The 22,813-nt window shown below is 41.3% G+C and overlaps 2 protein-coding genes across 2 annotated transcripts in view; both read left to right on the top strand.

Moving 5' to 3' along the window:
- The window catches only part of RPL28 (ribosomal protein L28), a 251,742-nt gene that overhangs the window by 185,606 nt on the left and 43,323 nt on the right, over positions 1-22,813 (top strand). The window lies entirely within an intron of this gene.
- Positions 3,318-11,461, top strand: IL11 (interleukin 11). Its single transcript, XM_070728559.1, has 5 exons — positions 3,318-3,333; positions 4,748-4,911; positions 9,223-9,309; positions 10,862-11,020; positions 11,297-11,461. The coding sequence occupies exons 1-5, from the start codon at positions 3,318-3,320 to the stop codon at positions 11,459-11,461; spliced, it is 591 nt and encodes a 196-aa protein (XP_070584660.1).

The following is a 22,813-nucleotide window of genomic DNA, read 5'->3' as shown; positions in this document are numbered from 1 at the left end:
GTGACTGTGACCCATCTGTAAAATGACATTAATATCCTGCATTAACTTGGCTATTGTATTAAACCACAGTATAGGTTTGCCTCCTAAATTCTGTCTGATTTTAATATATATGGGATTTTAATAGTAATTTTTAATTAATTAGATTTGTTGTCGTGTTGTTTTTTTGTATTCTGTGAGCCAGCCCGTGTCTTCGGAGAAGGGGGGCATACAAAATAATAATCATAATAATAATAATAATAATAATAATAATAATAATAATAATAATAATAATATAGGTAGTCCCTGACTTACGATGGGGATCTGTTCCCCCGGCCCGTCATAAGCCAATTTTGGTGTAAGTTGGAATATTCCGATTTACATGAATATTCCAACTTACATGGCGGTGGTGGCAGCAGTGGCGGCTTCTTCAAGGAACCAACAGCTGGTCCTTCTCGGTGCTGCATTGCTGCAGCCTCCAAGGCTGCCGCCGCCGCCTCCTCCATTCGGGTGAGGGGATCTCCGCGGGGTCTCCAAAGCCGCCGCCCACCACGGAGATCCCTTTGCCCAAATAGAGGCGGCAGCGGCACCGGTGGCTTCGAAGCTTTCCCCAGGTCATCGTAACGACGAAACGTCATACGTTGGGGACGACGTAACCTGGGGGGGGACTACCTGTAATAATAATAATAATAATCATCATCATCATCATCATCATCATCTCACCAAAATGATCTGGGTTCACTTAGAAGGCAAAGTGACATGCAGCCACATAGACAAGGCTAACTCTATTAAGGTGTTGTGTGAATGGACCTCCTAAGACTGATTTGATTAGACAGAGGATGTTGGGTGAACATAGCCGTAGAATACAGCAGTGTCACAGGATTTATTTTGAGTAGACTTAATTAAGAGCTTAAAGAATTTTGAACCAGGAACTGGCTGCAGGGATTAGATCACCTCAAGACCCTAGACAAACACACACACACGTACACAAATATTTTAAAATATTCCTTGACACTTCTCTCTCACCGAGTGGAAGAAAGAGGTCTTTTGAAGAAGGAATGTTGGTGCAGGAGTGGGGGTTAGATTCCTGGAGGAAAAAAATGTGTATAAACTAACATCAAATTCTGCAGGCACTACATTAATCCATCAAAGTGACGAAGAAATTGGCATGACTAGAAAACAGTTTCATTTGACAAAAGCATACGGAGATGGGCCTTGAACCGTTAGCCTGAAAGGGGGCCTTAGAGGAATTGAGAAGGACACGTACAGGTCTATGCATTAAGCCTACTTTGCAGAACCATTTTTAAGCCTATTATTATTATTATTATTATTATTATTATTATTATTATTATTATTATTATTAATTGGATTTGTATGCCGCCCCTCTCTGTAGACTCGGGGCGGCTAACAAGAGTGATAAAAAACAGCATGTAACAATCCAATATTAAAACAACTAAAAAAAACCCTTATTATAAAACCAAACATACATACAAATATGCTATGCTTAAATTGTAAAGGCCTAGGGGAAAGAGTATCCTCAGTTCCCCCATGCCTGACGGCAGAGGTGGGTTTTAAGAAGCTTACAAAAGGCGAGAAGGGTGGGGACAGTTCTAATCCTGGGGGGAGTTGGTTCCAGAGGGCCGGGGCCACCACAGAGAAGGCTCTTCCCCTGGGTCCTGCCAAACGACATTGTTTAGTTGACGGGACCTGGAGAAGGCCCACTCTGTGGGATCTAACTGGTCGCTGGGATTCGTGAAGCAAAAAGCGGTCCCGGAGATAATGTGGTCCGGTGCCATGAAGGGCTTTATAGGTCATAACCAACACTTTGAATTGTGACCGGAAACTGATCGGCAACCAATGCATGGGTTGTTAGTCGGATAACATGCTAACCTTAGTTCATTGTCTGTGGTTTACAAATAGTCCTCCACTTACCGCCATAATGGAGACCGGGAAATTCAATGTTAAGCAATTCTAACATTAAGTGAGATATCACATGACTCAACATTTTTTTGATATGGTCATTAACATCATATGAGTGACTCGTGGCCTTTTGCTGGTTTCCACGTTGCCTGTTGGAAGCCAGCTGAGAAAGTTGCAATAAAGCAACTCTGGGACTTTGCAACCAACATAAATACCTGCAGGTTGCCAAGCAACCACACCACAATAAAATGAGTACAGGGTGCCATGGTAGTAATAAGTGCAAGAACCGGTTGTAAGTCACTTTTTCAATGCCATTGTAACTTTAAGCGGTCGCTAAAGGAATGGTTGTAAGTTGAGAATTACCTATACAGTGGTACCACTACTTAGGAACTTAATTTGTTCCATGATCAGGTTCTTAAGTAGAAAAGTTTGTAAGAAGAAGCAATTTTTCCCATAGGAATTACAGTAATGTAAAAGCAAATAGTGTGTGCGATTGGGGAAACCACAGGGAGGGTGGAGGTCCTGTTTCCTCCCAGGAGATTCCTAGAGAGGCCCCACGGAGGCTTCTCCCAGCCTTTTCCGGTTACAGTTTCGGAGGCTGGGGTTTGTAAGTAGAAAATGTTTCTTAAAAAGAGACAAAAAAACCCTTGAACACCCGGTTTTATATAGAAAAGTTTGTAAGTAGAGGCCTTCTTAGGTAGAGGTACAAGTGTATTTTGCAAACTCATCACACAGTATAGCAGGTGAAATCAGAGTGGATTCACTCATGTTGTTTCAGAATAACTGTCTGGGGCAAACACAGCCAGCAAACCCAGGGCTGCAGAAGTGGGAGAATTGAAAACAAATGTCAACAGTCTTGTGTCTACGGAGATTCTCAGTCATCCAGGTCATACTCGTCTCAAAAATGCTTTTTCAAAAGGCAGCTGGACTTTCTTTGTTTTTGCTTGAAGATGTTTTACTTTTCATCCAAGGGGCTTCTTCAGTTCTTCAGAATGGAGGAAACCTCTTGGATGAGAAGCAAAATGCCTTCAAGCCCCAACAAAGACATTCCAGTTACTTTTTGAAAAAGCAACTTTGGGTCAACAACTTCATTACTATAAGCCACCCAGATTCCAGTTGGAGTTGGGCAGCAGATAAATCCCATAAATAAATTAATAATAATAATAATAATAATAATAATAATAATAATAATAATAATATTATTATTATTATTATTATTATTATTATTATTATTATTATTATTTATTAGATTTGTATGCCGCCCCTCTCCGAAGGCTCGGAGAGGCTCACAACAATAGTGAACAATGTAAACAAATCCAATACTTAAAAAGACATCTAAAAACCTATATCATTAAAATAACCATACAACTCAATCATACCATACATCAACCATAATAGCAAGAGGATACCTCAATTACCCCATGCCTGGCGACATAGGTGGGTTTTCAGCAACATACAAGAGGCAAGTAGGATGGGTGCGGTTCTGGATTCCAGAGGGCCGGGGCCACCACAGAGTAGGCTCTTCCCCTGGGGCCCGCCAGACAACATGGTTTTGTTGACGGGACCTGGAGAAGGCCAGTTCTGTGGGACCTAATCAGCCGCTGGGATTCGTGCGGCAGAAGACAGTCTCAGAGGTATTCTGGTCCGATGCCCTGTAGGGCTTTATAGGTCATTACCAACAATTTGAATTGTGACCAGAAACTAATTGGCAGCCAGTGCAGGTCGCGGAGTGTTGACGAGACCTGGGCAAATCTAGGAAGGTCCACAATTGTTCTCGCGGCCACAATCTGCACGATCTGAAGTTTCTGAACACTCTTCAGAGGTAGCCCCATGTAGAGAGCATTGCAGTAGTCGAACCTCGAGATGATGAGGGCATGAGCGACTGTGAGTAATGACTCCCTGTCCAAATAGGGCTGCAATTGGTGCACTAGGCAAACCTGTGCAAATGCCCTCCTTGCCACAGCTGAAAGATGGTGTACTAATGTTCGAGGATCGAGGAGGACGTCCAAGTTGGGAGCCCTCTCCAAGGGGGGTCAATAATTCCTCCCCCCAGGGTAATGGACGGACAGATGGAATTGTCCTTGGGAGGCAAAACCCACAGCCATTCCGTCTTGTCAGGGTTAGGTTTGAGCCTGTTGACACCCATCCAGACCCTAACAGCCTCCAGGCACCGGCACATCACTTCCACTGCTTCACAAATAAAATAAACAACCTTATAAATCTGCTCCCAGCCTAAGATCTCTCCCCAAACTTCTGGATACCTCCTTATTTGTGAATTCTCTGACTTTAAGGGTTCGTGTTAAACCATGAGAACCAGACAAAAGTCCAGAACAGTAAAATAAATAAATGAATGGAATCTCTTCAAGGGGCTAATCAGAATAGAGTTTTAAAATGTTTTCCAACTTTTAAAAGGAAGGGATACCCTTCACAGAGGTAGACATTCCTTCCTTCTCATTCTCACACACTTCAAAGTCCAACTCTCAGGGAAAGGGGAGGCTACTCCTTGTTCCCCGTTGAATCAGAAAAACAGATTTCCCTATAAAAAAAGGAGCAAGAATTTACAAGTACATTTCACACTATTTCTCAAGAGTTCAGAGATGGAAGTTTCCCATCACTCTACAAATGTTAATCAGCTCACCAATACAAGAAAGTCTGTGTCACACCCAACAATAGTTTCACGAATAGTCCCGATCTATGAGTCATTACTACTGACTGTCTCTCCTGTGGTTTGTACAGAGATGGTAGTCCTACATATACAGGTGATGTTTTGGAAAAGTTGGTTTTCAGCTACTGGTTTTCTAACAGCCCTTTGTGGCCTCTCTCTCTCTCTCTTTTCCCCCCCTCTTTGCAGACGGTGTGTGTCAGATTGTAGTGATGCTACTGAGTTTGTATGAAGGACTCTGGGCTGCACCTAACCCCAGACTAAAACCTACAGACCCCCGGATGGAGATTGATTCCATTATTGCATTGACCCGAAACCTGCTAACTGATACCAAGACGCTGTCCAATCACTTTGTAAGTCCAGAAGCCTTTGCTATTAGAGTACATTAGACAGTATTATTAGTACTATTAGTAGTATAAGTAGTATTAGCAGTATTAGCATTATTAGTATTGTTAGTATTGCAAAGAAGCAGGGGGAAAAACAGTAGATCTTGTACTCAAGTTATGCAAAATTCCATAAATTGATTGTAAATCAACACAGTGGCCAAAATGATTCACTGGAACATCTCCAGAAATACAGTGATCCCCCGAGTTTCGCGATCTCGATCATTGCGAAACGCTATATCGCGATTTTTCAACCCGGAAGTAAAAACACCATCTGCGCATGCGCGCCCTTTTTTCTATGGCCACGCATGCGTAGATGGCGCCGGGCAGATCAGCTGCTGGGCGGCTTCCCTGGGTCTTCCCCCTCTTGCTGGCGGGAGGGCGAGCGGCATCAGCGAGGAGTTTGCATGGGAGGCGGGGAAACCCCAGCGCCGCTTCCCAGCTGAGTCCTGAAGCCAAACGCGGAAGTTCGCTTCAGGACTCAGCTGGGAAGCGGCGCGAGCGAACGGCGTGGGCGGGCGCGCGGGCAGGCAGGCGGCGGACAAGCGGCGGGCGGACAAGCAGCGGGCAGACAAGCGGTGGGCGCGGCAGCAGCGAGGAGTTTGCGTGGGCGGCGGGGAAACCCCAATCTTCAGCTCCTCGCTGCTGCGGCGGAAGTAAAAACACCATCTGTGCATGCGCAGATGGTGTTTTTACTTCCGCACCGCTACTTCGCGAAAAACCGATCATCGCGAGAGGTCCTGGAACGGAACCCTCGCGATAATCGGGGGACCACTGTAATCATACACCAATTATGAAAAAATGATGGGAACATACACTTGAAAAAGTAGTGAAAAATGAGCAGGTTAAAATGTGGTGTGATTTTCTAATATAGACTGATAATCTTGGGTCATAATACACCAGATGAAATATAGCTGGTTTAGAAAGCGTGGATAATTGATATGGCAATACCAAAAAATAGTAGAATAGAAGACAAAGAAGACTGGAAAGTTATCATGATCTGAAAATCAAAACTGAAAGACTATGAAATAAACAGGCTGTGATGGTCCCAGTTATCAGCACACTGGATGCCATATAAAAAAACCTCTTGGATGGCACTTAGACAATATGTAGGTTGACAAAATGTCCATCTGTCAATTGCAAAAGGCTTGGATCTGCACATATATTATGCTGATACATTATGATATCCTAAATTTTGGGGAAGAATTCAATGCGTATGAAGATCAGAACCAGTAAAGAAGTAGGAGTTGTGACTTCACATTGTTGTGAAGAGATAGCAATAATAATAACAATGGAAGCAGCCCTTATCTGTTAAACTGAAGTTCTCAGATGACACAACAGTTATAGGTCTCATTCGAGATAATGATGAATACACATACAGATGGGAAGTTGAACAACTAACCTCATGGTACAACCAAGGTTAGTTGTTCAACCTACCATCTGTATGTGGATTCATCATTATCTCGAATGAGACTGAACTGAAATTGAACTGGAACAATCAAAACCGTAGGAATGGTGGTAGACTTTAGTAGAAACCCTCCCATACTTCCACCTCTTACAATACTAGACAACATAGTATCAACAGTAGAGACCTTCAAATTTCTACCATATTGCAAGATCTAAAATGGATATCTAACATCAAAAACGTCACCAAAAAAAGCATAACAAAGAATGTTCTTTTTGTGCCAACTCAGAAAGCTCAAAGTACCCAATGAACTTCTGATACAGTTCTACACAGGAATTATTGAGTTTCTTATTTGCCTCTGTATAACTGTCTGGTTTGGTTCTACAACCCAACAAGACAGACACAGATTTTCAGAAGATAATTAGAATTGCAGAAAAAACAACCTGCTGCTACTAACCTGCCTTCCATTGGGGACCTGTATACTGTACGAGTCAAAAAGAGGGCTGTGAAAATATTTACAGACCCCTCACATCCTGGACATAAACTGTTTCAACTTCTACCTTCAAAATAATGTTATACAGCTCTGCACATCAAAACAACTAAACACAAGGAGAATTTTATTCCAAGTGCCATCACTCTGCTAAACAAATAATTCCCTCAACACTGCCAAACTATTTACAAAGTCTGCACTACTATTAATCTTCTCATAATTCCCATCACCCATCTCCTCCCACTAATGACCGTATGTCTATAGCTTTGTTGCTTTTATCCTTACGATTTATATTGATTGGTTCCTAATATGATTGCTTCTTTGTATCCGGACTATCATTAAGTTTTGTACCTTATGATTCTTGATGAACCTTTCTTTTATGTACACTGAAAGCATATGTACCAAGACAAATTCCTTGTTTATCCAATCACACTTGGCCTGTTCTGTTCTATTCCTATTCCTATTCCATTCCATTCTATAAATATATATAAACATCTGGATAGTGAGCATTGCCATACCTGGAAACAGCAGAAGAGAAGAGAAAGAACTTAAGACAATCACAAAATATAAATCCTGAAAATGGAAGCACCGTAGAACAACTCTGGCAAAAGAAAGCAACAATAGTACCAATAGTGATGGGCACCTTGGGTACAATCCCAAAACATCTGGTGCACCAACACTTGAACACCACTGGCATTGACAAATTCACCCTCAGGCAATTGCAAAAGACAGCTTTGCTAGGAAGAGTTTCCATTCTGCGACCATTCTCCAAACACCATCAAATAGCATCTGCCTGTCCCAGCTCTTTGGGAAGGCCTCAAAAGGTAGATGAAAATGCCAAATTCAATGTAAAACATCTGGCTGATTGTGCATCCAAGCGTAAGAAAGAATGTTGCCTTCTATACAGGCAGGAAATTATTCACAGAGCAGTAAAAAGGTAGACAGAGTTTGTTACGACAGGATAGTTTTTCTCAACCTCAGGGCCAGAATATTTATGGGACTGCCTCCTCCCTCATACCACGTTGCAGCCTGTGAGGGCCCACAGAGTCGGCCTTCTCCAGGTCCCATCCACCAAACAATGTCAGTTGTCAGGACCTTGGGGAAGAGCCTTCTCTGTGGTGACTCCAACCTTGTGGAATCAACTGCCCCCAGAGATTCGACTTATCCCCTTACTACTGGTCTTCCGGAAAGCCATTAAGACCTGGCTTTTCCCGCAGGCCTGGAATTAGAATTGAACATTAGTAGATACGGGTTTTTTTAATATAGTAGTTTTTCTATTGTAGATTTTATTGATGTTTTTATTATTCTTTTTATTAGTATTATATTCATAATTGTTGTCAGCCGAATATACCTTAGCAACCTGAAGGTAGAGTTAGGGTTTTCTTTATCGCATTGCCTGTAGCTTAGAACCTAAGACCCTAAGAAGAGCCCTGCTGAATCAGGCCAAAGCCCATCAAGTTCAGCATTCTGTGTCCAACAATTGTCCATGGGGATCTTGAGCAGAAAGAGAAGGCAAAACCCTCCCTTTCCCCTGACCCCCAACAAATGGTACTCAAGGTGATCCTGCCTGCCTCAATAACCACCGATACACTTGGCGTCCAAGAATCTGTCTAATCCTGCCTTGAAGCTATCAAGGCTGACAGCTGTCACAACCTCTTCTGGAAGTGAATTCCATCAACCAACGACCCTCTGGGTGAAGAAATATTTCCCTTTATTTGTCCTCGCTTTCTTACCTATGAGCTTTAGGGAGTGCCCCTTCGTCCTAGTATTGTGTGATAGAGAAAAGAAGTCTTCGGAGAGGGGCGGCGTACAAATCTAATAAATTATTATTATTATTATTATTATTATTATTATTATTATTTATTAATTTCCATTCTGCCACCATTCTTCAAACACCATCAAATGGCATCTGCCATTTGAAAAGAATTTTTCTCTATCCACCTTTTCTATCCCATGCATGATTTTATACACTTCGGTCAAGTCACCCCTTAAAGGCCGTCTTTCAAGGCTGAGGAGACCAAGGCGTTGCAACCTGGTTTCATAAGGGAGGTGCTCCATTTCCTTTATCATTCTTGTTGCCCTTTTTTGCACCTTTTGATTCAATCCACTTTTTAGCTCAATCTTTCTTTTGCTGGTTTTTCCCACCATACCAAATTCCATGCTATTCTCTTCATTTTGTTCTACTGGTGGGCTAGCAGGCAGAGGTGTTATGAAGAATAACCAGAAAACACTTCTTAGGTGTTTATAAAAATCAATTGTCTTAGATTTGGAGGATGTTTGGTTTATTGTTTAGATTACGCTGAATTAATCCTCCTTTTCAAAGGAGGCTCTGCTTTTCTTGCCTTCATTGGCTTCATACTTCTCTCTCTTTGTATTCTTTGTACAGAAGAAACACTACCCAGCAGATGGTGAACACAAGCTGGAAACCCTGCCAGTTTTATCCATGAATGCTGTAGAACTTGCCAACATCCAGGTAAAAACAGCTGTCATTTATTTTCTGGCGCTCCTTTAAGATTCTTTGCAGCATAATAGCTTGCTTCCAGAAGCCAGTCTTTCCCAGTTTGATGTGCTCTGAGTGTGCTGGAGTGGTGTGGTCCAAAATATTTAGAGAAAATCAGTTTGGAAAAGGTTCATCTTTTATCTGGTTGGAATATAAGGGATTCCAATGAGAACACTGACTTTTTTACCACGGTCCCTCCAAATATTTATTTATTGATTGGATTTATATGCTGCCCTTCTCCGAGGACATATAAAAACAATACATATTAAAACAGTTAATCTAAAACCCCAACAATATTTAAAACCAGTCATTACCATTCACACAACAAACATACGCTACATTTGTTTGGCCAGGGGGCTAGGGTCTAATGGCCCAAGCCTGGTGGCATCAATGAGTCTTGAGACTCTTGCAGAAGGCAAGGAGGGTGGGGCAGTGCGGATCTCCAGGGAGAGCTTATTCCAGGGGGCTGGAGCCCCCACAAAGAAGGCTCTTCCCCTAGGCCCCACCAAGCGACATTGTCTAGTTGACGGGATCTGGAGAAGTGGGACCTCACCGATCACTGGGATTCGTGTGATAGGAGATGGTCCCACAAGTAATCTGGTCCAATGCCACGTAGGGCTTTATAGGTCATAACCAACACTTTGAATTGTGTCCGGAAACCAATCAGCAACCAGTGCAGATATGTTGAATAATGGTTCTGGTTAATGTTCCAAGTTGGTGGGAATTGTATCCCAACATAATTTGGAGGACAACAAGCTGTAGTAAAGTCCAGTCCAGTTGGTGGTGATTTCAGATGCATCACAGCAGCCTTCTCTAACCAAACCAAGGTGTCAAACTCAAGGCCCGCGGGCAAAATCCGGCCCATGGAGTGCTTAGATCTGGGCCACGGGACGGCCCTGGAAGTAGTGAAGGACTGGCTCATAATACCTCTGCCAGTGAAAATGGAGCTCCGGGTGCTGCCCTTCCAAGCTCTGTTTTCATTAGCAAAGGATTGCAGGAGGCTCTCGCAGTGGAAAACTGAGCTCAAGTGGGCCGCAGGTAGTACTCCTGAGCCCTGTTTTTGCTTGCAGAAGATTGCAAGCCATCGCAGCTGAAAAATGGAGCTTGGAAGTCCATTTTCTCTGGCAGAGCATTTGGGCCACCACAGAAGCCCCTGACACACACACATACACTGCCCATGTCTACCCTCCCCCCCCCAGGTCAAACACAACTCTGATGCACCTCTCAATGACACTAGACACTGTTCAGCTATATGAACTTCAACTTCCAGAATTCCTCAAACAGCACAGCTATTGCTGAGAATTCTGGGAGTTGAACCAGGCTGGGAAAGGCTGCTTCATCATCATTCCAAATTTCTTTTTATTTTGGTGACTTTTCCTTGGAGAACCTTCCTATTTTCTGTGGAGATTCAGATCAAACCAATGGCAGTCCCATGTCCCTAACATCTCAGTTTCTCCATTGCGAGGCAAGAATGGAGCAGTGGCATCATTTTCCTATCATAATTTCTGGTTTTCCCTTCCTCCAGGTTTCTGCAGGTCTAACCCGGTTTGCCTCCGATTTGCAAAGCTACCAACGGCATTTTGAGTGGCTGAAGAAGGGAGGGACATGGCTGCGGCCCATGGAACATGATATTGGAACAGTGAATACTAGGCTTGAACGCCTTGTTAGAAGACTGGAACATCTGGTAAGGTTGCGATGAGTAGACTCAGAACAATAATATATTCACTGCAAACCTTGAAGCAGCCACCAGGTGGCAGCAACATGTTCTGATTTTCTGTGTCTATTTGCTGCCATCTAGTGGTTTCCTGAATCTTTGCACTCCAGATATAAATTAATTTATGTAGTTTATATAAATGAGCAGATCATAAAGCTGTAGGATGATTGGAGACAGTTGTCTCAGTTGAGTTCGCTATTCTTCCTGTGGGCAATCTATCTTACACTTGTTTTTTTTCCTCTCCAGATGACAAAGCTCAATGTCACACGACCCAATGACGCTTTTCCAACCCTCCCGACCCATGGGACCCACTGGTCTGTTGTCCAGGCTGGACATGCCATTGTCCACTCATTTCACCTTTATTTAGACTGGGCAGCACGAGTGCTGGTCTTGATCCGGAACAAGTTGTGAAAAGCCAAGAAACAAAACTGTCCAGGATGTTTTGGAGATGTTCTTCATAGACCAGGAACTCTTAGCTGCATATTCTCTACGGAGGAGGGCTCAAAGAAGGAAGGAAAAGCGATGAGACTAAGACTCCTCTTTTACCAGGTGCAATGGAGTGGGGAAAGAGAAGATTTGCCTACCCACTCATAACTTTTCCACATTGTGGGTTTGTTGTGGAAAAAGAGAACAGCTTTTTCGATTCCCTCAGAATCATCATCTTACCTTCTCCCTGCAGGCTTGGAAAAATAATTGGGGAAAGCATGCTACTTTCAAGGAAAATTTCAAACCCGCCTGCTTTCCCTTGATAGAATATAACTCATTTGGACATGTGTATTGAACTGCGTCAAGTAGAGAGGAACCTCTCTGGGAGGATATCTTTTAGGAATCCTTGTAGCGTTACCGATAATAGTGATGGAATCCCTGTTTCAGACACCAATTGGGGGCCATTATTGATCTTGCCCACAGGGACACAATCTATGTGGCCCTCCCAGTTTATGCTGGGGAGAGTGAAGTGGGGAAGGGCCATAGGTCTAGGCTGAACTGTACCCTGGTGGTGAAATCCTTCTCTTGTGCAGGAACATGTTGGTTGGGACTTGTAGAAGTTCTAATCTCAACGTAAGTGGAGGGCATGAGGTGAGGGCAGTGGTGAAACCCAATTTTATTTTTACTACCGGTTCGGAGGGTGTGGCTTGGTGGGCGTGGTGTGGCTTGGTGGGCGTGGCAGGGGCAGGATATTGCAAAATCCTTATTCCCTCCTCATTCCTATGGGAAGGATATTGCAAAATCTCCATTCCCGCCGCCCTCTGGGGGCCAGCCAGAGGTGGCATTTTCCAGTTCTTCGAACTACTCAAAATTTCTGCTACCGGTTCTTCAGAACCTGCTGGATTTCACCACTGGGTTAGGGGTAATTTTTCCATGGAAAGTCATCGCTATCCTGCTAATTGAGAACAGCAATAGCACTTAGACTTATATACTGCTTTATAAGGCTTTACAGCAGACTCTAAGCCAGAGTTCCCCAACTTAAGAGAGGGGGCAGAGGGTATGGTTCCACATGGGCTGTCAGCAAGCGCATGCATGCGGTTCCATTTGCATGAGCAGTGGGCACACGCTCTCGCTGCTTGTGCAAATGAAATGTGCACACACAGGCTCGCCTGCTGCTTGCCCAAGTGGGAATGCGTGCAGTGAAGGGCTACCAAAATTTTTGCTACGACACTGTGGGCGTAGTTTATGCAGGACGCTGTGCATTTTCTTTCAATATCTTTCTGTGCAAATTGGGTGCTCCATTTTTGCTACCCCATTGCCCCCCCCCCCATCCGGGCAGTAGCCCACCCCTGGATGCACTCATCTGGCGCTTCCGAGTCCCAGTTCCGTGCAGCTCCCAGCCTAGTAATATGTTGTGACCAGTAGGATTGGGGACCTCTGCTCTAAGCGGTTTGCAGAGTCAGCATATTGCCCCCAACAATCTGGGTCCTCATTTTACCAGCCTTGGAAGGATGGAAGCCTGAGCCAACGTTGAGATAGTCAGGATCAAACTGCTGGCAGTGGGCAGAGTCAGCCTGTAATACTGCGTTCTAATGACTGCGCCACCAAGGGCCCTGCATAAGAACCTGCATAAGGGCATACTGGATACCTCAAAAGACAGTCTGAAGCATAAAAGAAGGAAAGGTATATCATGGAGTGAGAAAGCACGCCCTTATTGGAAGGCTGGACCTTCTCAACCTGTCATCTTCATTTCAGTAACAGACTCCCACCCACCCTTTCTGATTTCTCTGTATCCATTATAGCAGTGATTTTCAACCTTTTTTGAGCCGCGGCACATTTTTTACATTTAGAAAATCCTGGAGCACACCACCAACCAAAATGACACTCTAACACAGTACATATTATACATATAGTTAATAACCTGTATACACCACAGTATAGATATAACCAGCTGAGGCTGAGGCTTCATCTAGTGGCGGCAACATTTACCTCCAGTCCTGACCAGGATTAGAAATCGGGACCATGGGGAGGAGTAGCAGCTTCAACTACTCGCTGCGGCCACACAATGACAAGTGCGCGGCAGCCCTAGCGGGGACCTTCCTGGGTGTGGATGAGAGGTGGCCTGCTATTGGTTCATCGCTAGTGGTCGGGATGAATCCTAGAAGGTGATTGGTCAGTGAGCGTTCCCTGTGCCTCCACTCTTCCTGTCGCTGATAGCTGGAGGGATTGTGAGGGGAATGTTTATGTTTGGGTGGAGGCGGCTGGCGGCGGCCCGGATAAATGGCTTCGGTGGGCTGTATCCAGCACGTAGGCCATAGTTTGGGGACCCGTGTCTAATTTCCCCACGGCACATCTGACCATGTCTCACGGCACACTAGTGTGCGACGGCACACTGGTTGAAAAACACTGCATTATAGGATATCCAATTCAGCTCAAAACCTGTAGCCACAATCAGCAGAGAATTAATATCTTCAGCCTTTTGTTAAGTTAGCAGTTTGATCCTATTAACCTTAAAAGAATGCTCCTCGCACAAAATTAATAGGGCAGCTGCAAGGTTGTTGGCAAGATGTTTTTTGAGAGGGGAGGAACTAATTTACAAAAATATAAATCCATTAAGTAAAAGCACAAGATGGAGAGACATTGCTCTGCTTCTATCAAACATGCATTTACCAAAAGAAAATATATATTTTTCCTTTAGAAAAGCAACTATACCATTACTCATATGCGCATTTATGGAGGTTCCATTAACTGGACAAGCAATTAAAGTTGAAAGAGTTCAACACATCAGCAAAAAAAAAACGATCTTTTTTTTAAGGCATTTGGGTCGCTTTTCTCCTAATGAGATATTTGTTTAAAAGTATATAAAATTCAATCTCAGAGTTTTCTCTTTTCATTCTAAAAATACCCTGTACACATAAATATGCAGTTCTTTTGTTATTTCAAAGGAATTTACCTGAGAATGAGAGTGAAGTTGAGGTTATAGGAAATTATGTTCCAGTTTCCAAATAGAAATCTTAATAAATAAAAGAGAATTCCTGCTTTCCTTTAGCAGCAGCGCCCCCTGCTGGATGAATTGTGTTTCTGTTAGGCTAGTCAGCATCGGAAAGTTAACTGGGCAATGAGTGTAAGTAAGACCAAATAAGATTGCTTCAAATTCAGAAGGATTTTAAAAATCGCAATAATATCCCACACTACACAGTTTAATTCAAACAGGATCACGTAACACAGAAATGAGAACAAACGTCTAATCCTTCCTTCCAGAATAATAATATTTTTTTAAATAGGGTTTTCTTGTTAAATATTCTTTAATGCAAGAATAGGCATCCATGGCCTCCAAATATTGCTAGATTCCAACTTCCGTCATTTCCTGGGCTGTATAGCCACTGATCGGAGATAATAGTAGTTGTTCTCCATCAATATTTGGCTCCCTATGACTGTATGAAATTGTTATTGACCCTTCTCTTTTTCCAATAACCCTATCTTTCATAATCCCTAATATTTATAAAGCCGTTAGAATTCATCATTGTAAGTTATTATTTTTTATTTATCTGTTCCCAGTCTGGGTCATTTTATTAATTATTGTTTTTGTCATTGTGGTTATTATTATATTAATATTATTAATATTATTGTTTTATTTTAAGTATTTTCCAAGTATTTATTGACCTGCCTCTCTCTCTCTCTCTTTTTCCCTCCAAATTTTCCTTTTTGTAATAAAAACAAAAGATTTGTTTTTTCAAATTATGGGGAAAATTACATTTGAAATAAAACTTCACAAAGATTTAAATGAACGAGTCTTGTCTTTACTATCTATGGAAGGAGAGAGCATGGTTCAGTTATTAGGAAAGCAATTGATTCATTTAAAATAATGGATGTATAGGAAGTCCTTGTCTTCAATCAGTGATCGTTACAACAGCGCTGAAAAAAATGACCTATGACCGTTTTTCACACTTACGACCATTGTAGCATCCCAACAGTAACGAGATCAAAATTCAGATGCTTGGCAACTGATTTACATTTTCAGTTTGCTCAAAACTATATTTAATTGATTAACCACTACAAATAAATTGGCTTAGTAGTGTCCACACACACAAATAAATCTTAAATCAGTCTTTTCTTGAAAAAAAAAATCAACTGATACTGCAATTATGCGGCATTAACAGCTGGCATAAGTCCATAAAGTCTGAAAGCAAAGATAGGCAATTAGTCTTGGATATTTCAGGAAGCTTTCAGAGGTTGGCAAGATGCCTGGAATCAATCCAGAAGCCAAACAGATAAGCCGAGCAGAAGTTTTCCAAACAAGGAGTGCACAAATGAACAAACTATCCAGCGAGTTGTTTCCTGCATGGGTTTTTCACATCTCTGCCATTCCTTAAATAGGCTTGGGAAGTGGCCAATTAGCCCCAAGCCTACTCTCAAGGAGACCTCCTCCTGAGTAGCCATTCCTGCCTTTTGGCAGCTCTGCGTGCTCGTGCATTAAGAAGAGGCTCCTCCTCTTCCTCATCACTGCAGTGAGGTGCTGGAGGTTCCAATCACCTGATTGAACTTCTGAGTCTGGCACCGAGTCCTTACCACCAGCCTCTTCACATAGACTTGGCTGCCAGCTGCATAAGCTGCTTGCTAGTGTTGGGCGAACCCAATGAAGTTCGGGTTCGGCGAACTCACCCGAACTTTGCCGTGAAGTTCGGGTGAGTTCACCGAACCCAAACCCGAACTTGAACAGCAACAAGCCGCTGCGGCGTCCTTTTCTTTAAAAAAAAAACAAGGAGGTGGGGAGTTCAATATTACCAGAGAAGAAGCTGTGAAGGAAGAAAGTTTTAATTCCTTCTAAGGGGCCTAAAACATCCTCACATCCCTTGGGAAGCAGAAAGCTCAAGGATTTTCCGTTTGCAAAGGCAAGGCGGGCAATCAATCTGCCATACAATGAAAGATCTGTTTTCCAAAAATCAGACTTTTTTCCAAAACACCAGAAAGCCAAACAAGGAATAATGGATGGAAGCTGACCAAGGAGAGATTCAACCTGGAAATAAGGAGGAACTTTCTGAGGGTGAGTGATCAACCAGTGGAACAACTTGCTTGCAAAGGTTGTGAGAGCTCCAACAGAGGAGACTGGATTGCCTTTCGTCCGAAATGATGTAGGGAGTCCTGCTTGAAAAGGGGGTTGGACTGGATGACCTACAAGAATCCTTGCCACTCAAATAAATAAATCTTTCTCTTGATCTGGATAAATTTCAATCAAATGGACAATTTGCTATCTGTTAGAATTCTAGTTAATGAAGGATATAATGTAACATTTAAGAAATCTTTAAAGAAATATAAATGTATGATAGAAAAAACAGATACTAATCTTACAGGAAGGTTAGAGAATGTTTTGTTTGTATTGAAGAATAATCCATTACGTAAAACTAACCCAGATTTGAACAAACATTATCCCCTTTGGGTTGTCAATATATAACTTCTACTATATTTTACAAACATTTTTCAACATTTAGTCATTTCTTATACAACACGGGCAATTTGGAACTCCTTTCTCTAGTATTTTTTCTCTTTGGCGTAACATTAATACTAGTAGGAATCCCTTCTTTTTAACCTCAATCTTTGCTTATGCTAAAGATTCTACAATGTTTTAACTGTATATGGTTATCATTAGGAGAAAACATCTTAGAAGGGACCCTACTTAATCTTTGGGGCATAAAAGTAAAGGAGGGAAGAGATACTTTTAGACTGATATTCTGATAATGTAACTTTCAAGAAAGTTAGTATTAGAAGTCATGGTTGGAGCTTCTTGTCTGGAGTATCACAAAGGTTTGGCAGCTGATGGATCAAAACTTATGTGGATTCTTTGGATTTAAAATGAATGAAAATGAAACAAAAATAGTAAGAATGTAACCTCAAAAGACGACTGAAAAAAGAATCACAGTGAAAAATTGCAAAATGAGAAAAAAAAATCCAGCGAACTATTTGGATCTTTATTTGACAAGATTTTTTTAAAAAGGACATATTTCAGAATAATTATAATAAATCATGCAGAGATTTTAAAGAAAGAGCTAGAAAGATGGGGGGACAACTAAAACATCTAGCACTTAAAATTTTGCAAGTTTCAAAAGGTAAGGGTGGTTAAATAAATTATATTGTTATGAGAAGATAACAATATAATTTATCCATCACGGATAAAAGAATGGATTAAATTGTAGATTGTCAAAAATAGAAGGGGCTATCTTAGCCTATGGGCTTCATAGATACTTGCAGTGTAAAGAAATAGAAGAAAATAATTTGAGAGCACATATTATAAAACAAGACTTGATTAAAAAAACACAGAATCTATTAAAATGAGAATAAGTATGGCCACTTCGCTTTTAGCTTCACCATCAAATATCTTTTACTTCAGGGATGAATATTTAATTTAATACTTGATTTAATTTAAGATTTAATCACATACACCAATATGGTACATCCAGATTCTATAAATAGGCTAAAACACATAAAAAAACTTGCTTAATGAAGGTAGGAATTTATTATGGCTGATAAACTTACAAATTGTTAGAAGATAATAAATGATCTCAAGAAAGGAGGAACTTTGAGAATGACAGAGTTTGAAAGACTTACACAAAATCAGTATCACCTATTAGGACACCCATATAAATTGTTACTAAAATATGACATGAAGATGTAACAAATAAAAATTGTATGACAAAGTGAATGCATAACATCAAATAAATAATCACAGTACTGTACAGCAATTAGAAGAATGGGGGGAAATTAATACAATTTACTCCATTATAATTTAAGGGAAAATATTTAGAACAAGAAGCAATGGATGGAAACTAATCAAGGAGAGAAACAACTCAGAACTAAGGAGAAAATTCCTGACAGTTAGAACAATTGACCAGTGGAACAGCTTACTTCCAGAAGTTGTGAATGCTCCAGTACTGGACGTTTTTAAGAAGATGTTGAATAACCATTTGACTGAAGTAGTGTAGGGTGTCCTGCCCAAGAGAGTTGGATTAGATTACCTCCAAGGTCCCTTCCAACTCTGTTGTTGTTGTTGTTTTACAAATGGTACATAACCATATCAATAATTACCAAGATAGGCAAATCGTATAACAATAAATGTTGGAAATGCCATAAGGATTGCATGCGATGGCTGTGTATAACACACACACACACACATATACACACCACACAAAGCTGTTAATACATCAGCACATTCAGAAAATTCTAAAACAAAATTTGCGCTGAAGCAATATTTATTCTTATGAAGCATTATTCTTGAAAATATAAATGAAAAATATCACAATTTACTAAGGTACATGCTGACGTTTAGGAGAAGAAACCTGGCACACTGGAAAAGGTAAAACTTTGCTGATGATATCACATTGAGAAACCAAAATTGAAAAAAATGCAGGAATTGCAAAACTGATCATACACAGTGTATCTATAAAGCAGGGCAAATTGGGACGTTTAGAATATGTGTTTTAGGAAAAAAGATGAGACCAATCAAAGCTAATAGATGAGGTTTCAATGGATACCAGCAGCGATCTTTAATATTTAATGCACAGTTTAAGTATCTGCTGATAGTGGTCAGCAGTTGAAGAAATAAATGGCTTGAGAAGGGAAGAGCATATAACTAGAAAGTTTTCTCATAACATTTTTGTTTGTTTTAGCAGAAGGTGCTGCTTTTTAATGTCATTCAACTCTTAGTATTCAATATAGATCTTTTTCCCTTTATATTTTATTAAATAATATGGTGAAAGTAGTGTACCTTTAAAAAAAAAAGACATTTTTTTTAACCCAATCCCTATTTCAGCTAGCATCAGTTTGTTGCTCTAGAGTCTAGGCCCTTTCCTGGTTATGGGATGGGCTGTTTATGAGACCACAAAGAAACTTTCCACCCACTTGGTTTTGACCTCTCCTTTTGATCCCCTATTGGTGCATCAACCCTTATAAATTGTATATACCTACCTGAAAGCAGAGCCTAGACTATTGGGGTGAAACACCTGTTTTTTAATACATCTACTTGTTGAATGGCTGTTCCTTGAACCCCAGGAATTTATTTATTTATTTGTTGGTGACTGGCCCAAAATCTTCCTTTTTCAATTTAAGATTTACTTGCTCCCAATGTTGTACCAAGGGCCAGTTAAGGACTCAGGCTAGAAACTGGGAGAATTTGAGGTCTAGTCTCACCTTAGATACAAAACCAACTGAATGATTTTGAGCCAGTTCACTCTTGCTCAACCCTAGGATTGGTCCAGCGGTTAAGTCATCAAACTAGAAACCAGGAGACGGTGAATTCTAATCCCACTAAGGAGGAAAGTCAGCTGGGTGACCTTTGGCCAGGCGCTGTCTCAGATCATGATGTCAGGCTTGGGTGACAAACCAGTTGGTCAATTCCTGTAGCCATCACGGATCGACACTTGGTTGGTTGCCCACCCCCTCAAAAAGTGGGCCCTTCATCTGGAGGAGGGAGGGAAATCCTCTTTCTCAATCCTAAAAAGAAGGCAAGGGCACCACTTCCAAAACTCTTGCCAAGAACATTGTGCAGGTTAGTCCAGAAGTCAGCATTGACTTGAAGGTTAAATAAAGAAACACTTCCTGAAGATCACAGGGCGTGAAGACCAACCAATCTGGTGAATACGACATTGATTTGGTTGGAACAATCTCAGATAAGCTGTTCCTGTTGGGATGCAATGTACTATGCCGTTATTCCTTTATATCTATTATTCATATATATAATATATAATCATAGTATATAATTTTATATAATATGCTATTATTCTTCAATATAGCAGCCTTCCAGGAACTGACCAATACAATATTTCTCTAGTAATAGCTACAAGGCTGTAGGTGACAATCTTTCCTCCAAACTTGTAAAGATAAAACTTGAATTAATAGTAATAGCAATACTATTTAGACTTATACACTGCTTCATAGTGTTTTTACAGCCCTCTCTAAAAGGTTTACAGAATTAGCATATTGCCCCCACCAATCTGGGTCCCGATTTTACCCACCTCGGAAGGATGAAAGGCTGAGTCAACCTTGAGCCAGTGGTGAGATTTGAACTGCTGAACTACAGCTAAGAGTTAGTTGAAGTAGACTGCCGTGCTGAACTCTAACCACTGCGCCCCTCTGGCTGATTAATTAAGCATGAACCAGGTCCAGTCTGTAATTGGGACATTTCTCTTCTAAACCAAATTGTTGGCGTTTAGAGCAGAGGTCTTCAAACTTGGCAACTTTAAGACTTGTGGACTTCAACTCCCAAAATTCTCCAGCCAGCAACAGGCAAAGAGAGCATAGTTGTCTAGAGAATTCTAGGAGTTGAAATCCACAAGTCTTGAAGTTGCCAAGTTTGCCAGAGACCTCTGGTTTAGAATAAAGAATCTCTGTCTACCACCACTGCCATCATTTCCAGTTAAATTCTCAGGGAAAGACTGACTGTTTCGACATGATTGAAATATTTAAATATGTTAAAGGGTTAAATAAGGGTGCACAATCTGAGGTTAGTTGCGGGAAAGATCAGAAGCAACGTGAGAAAATATTATTTTACTGAAAGAGTAGTAGATGCTTGGAACAAACTTCCAACAGACGTGGTTGGTAGATCCACAGTAACTGAATTTAAACGTGCCTGGGATAAACATATATCCATCCTAAGATAAAATACAGGAAATAGTATAAGGGCAGACTAGATGGACCATGAGGTCTTTTTCTGCCGTCAGTCTTCTATGTTTCTATGTTTGATGGATTATTTAGCTGCGCCAATTACAGTTCAGAATTACAACTGGACAAGAGAGATAGGATTTCGTTCCTTATTTATTTATTCGATTTCGATTTTTATGCCGGCCAACTCCCTAGGGACTCCTTGAGATCAGGATTAGAATTAGAACTGAATTCTCTGTCGCTAGGAACAGGAGTTCAATTCCTAGATTCTGCCCGAGTGTTCATTCTCAGCAGTGTCATTTATGATGAGGGAGGCAGAGATTTTTAAATGGTTCCTATTAAGACAATTGGAAATCACTCCTACTTGCCCACCTATGAGATCACACAAGGTTCTCTCGGGGGATCCTTAGCTGCTGTGGTGGGCTTCGTGTTTCTGATCGCTTGGTGTTTTTCCCCTCCTCTTAAGCAGAGAAATGAGTAGCAGCTGGAAACTTCCTCCTCCCTCCCCCCACTTATGAAATGAAGCAGACTGACACTGATTAATTCCTTAATTTCTTTAATCAACCAGAAATTAATGACTCTTGCTCTTCCTTCATTCCCTACAGATGAGAAAATTGCATGATGCTAAAGCAGATGAGATTAACCAGACAGCTACAAATGGGTTTCGAGGGAGGGCTGGGATATTGAGAGGGGGAGGGCAGGAAAAGAGAGGGAGGGGGCCAGGCAAAGAGAGCAGAAGCAATGCTGCATGACAAAATAATGAGTTTTTGGGGGGGGGGGGTGTTTGAAATCGCAGGGCAGAATATCTGATCCAAATGGCTAAGTCATTACTTGGAATAACTGGGGGAAGCTATACTTGTTCTATTCTATATATACTTATTCTAGAAAGTTTAGAACTAAGACGCCTTAAACAAGATCTAAGTATTGCCCACGAGATCATATGCTGCAACGTCCTGCCTGTCGGCGACTACTTCAGCTTCAACCACAACAACACAAGAGCACACAACAGATTCAAACGTAATATTAAGCGCTCCAAACTTGACTGTAAAAAATATGACTTCAGTAACCGAGTTGTCGAAGCGTGGAACTCATTACCGGACTCCATAGTGTCATCCCCAAACCCCCAACAATTTACCCTTAGATTATCGGTTGACACGGTTGACCTATCCAGATTCCTAAGAGGTCAGTAAGGGGCGAGTACAAGTGCACTAGAGTGCCTTTTGTCCCCTGTCCTATTGCTCTCCTATATCCCCTATACCTTTCTTCTATTCCTATATCTCTTCTTCTATTCTTTCATTGATATGTTCTATTACTTTATCTTCTTTTCTATTCTTTCTTAGATATATTTTACTATGAGTATCTCCTCTATAACCTTCATCATGTATTTTATTATGTGTATATAGATATATACCCACTAAAACCCTCATTGTGTATTGGACAAAATAAATAAAATAAATAAATAAATAAATAAACTATACTATGCACACACCGTAGCACAAAAGATACTTCAGCATCTTTGGATAGCAGACTTTTCATGTCCCACGGGAGTAATTCTACAATAGTGAAAGCTGAAATTTGGCACACACGTTCTCCAAAGTGCTCTTGCCAAACACTCCACAAACCAGTTGGGACAACAGAGTCTGGTAGTCCCCACACTCCCCCCCCCCCCAATTGTGTTACTGAACC

The sequence above is a fragment of the Erythrolamprus reginae genome, chromosome Z, assembly GCF_031021105.1.
Source record: "Erythrolamprus reginae isolate rEryReg1 chromosome Z, rEryReg1.hap1, whole genome shotgun sequence".
NCBI lineage: Eukaryota > Metazoa > Chordata > Lepidosauria > Squamata > Dipsadidae > Erythrolamprus > Erythrolamprus reginae.
This window is presented reverse-complemented; position numbering and strand designations above follow the sequence as displayed.

Excerpts from the sequence above, each read along its gene's own strand:
- IL11 (XM_070728559.1), top strand. Across the intron at positions 9,310-10,861 it reads TAGAACTTGCCAACATCCAG|GTTTCTGCAGGTCTAACCCG; the intron begins GTAAAAACAGCT and ends CCCTTCCTCCAG. Across the intron at positions 11,021-11,296 it reads TTAGAAGACTGGAACATCTG|ATGACAAAGCTCAATGTCAC; the intron begins GTAAGGTTGCGA and ends TTTCCTCTCCAG.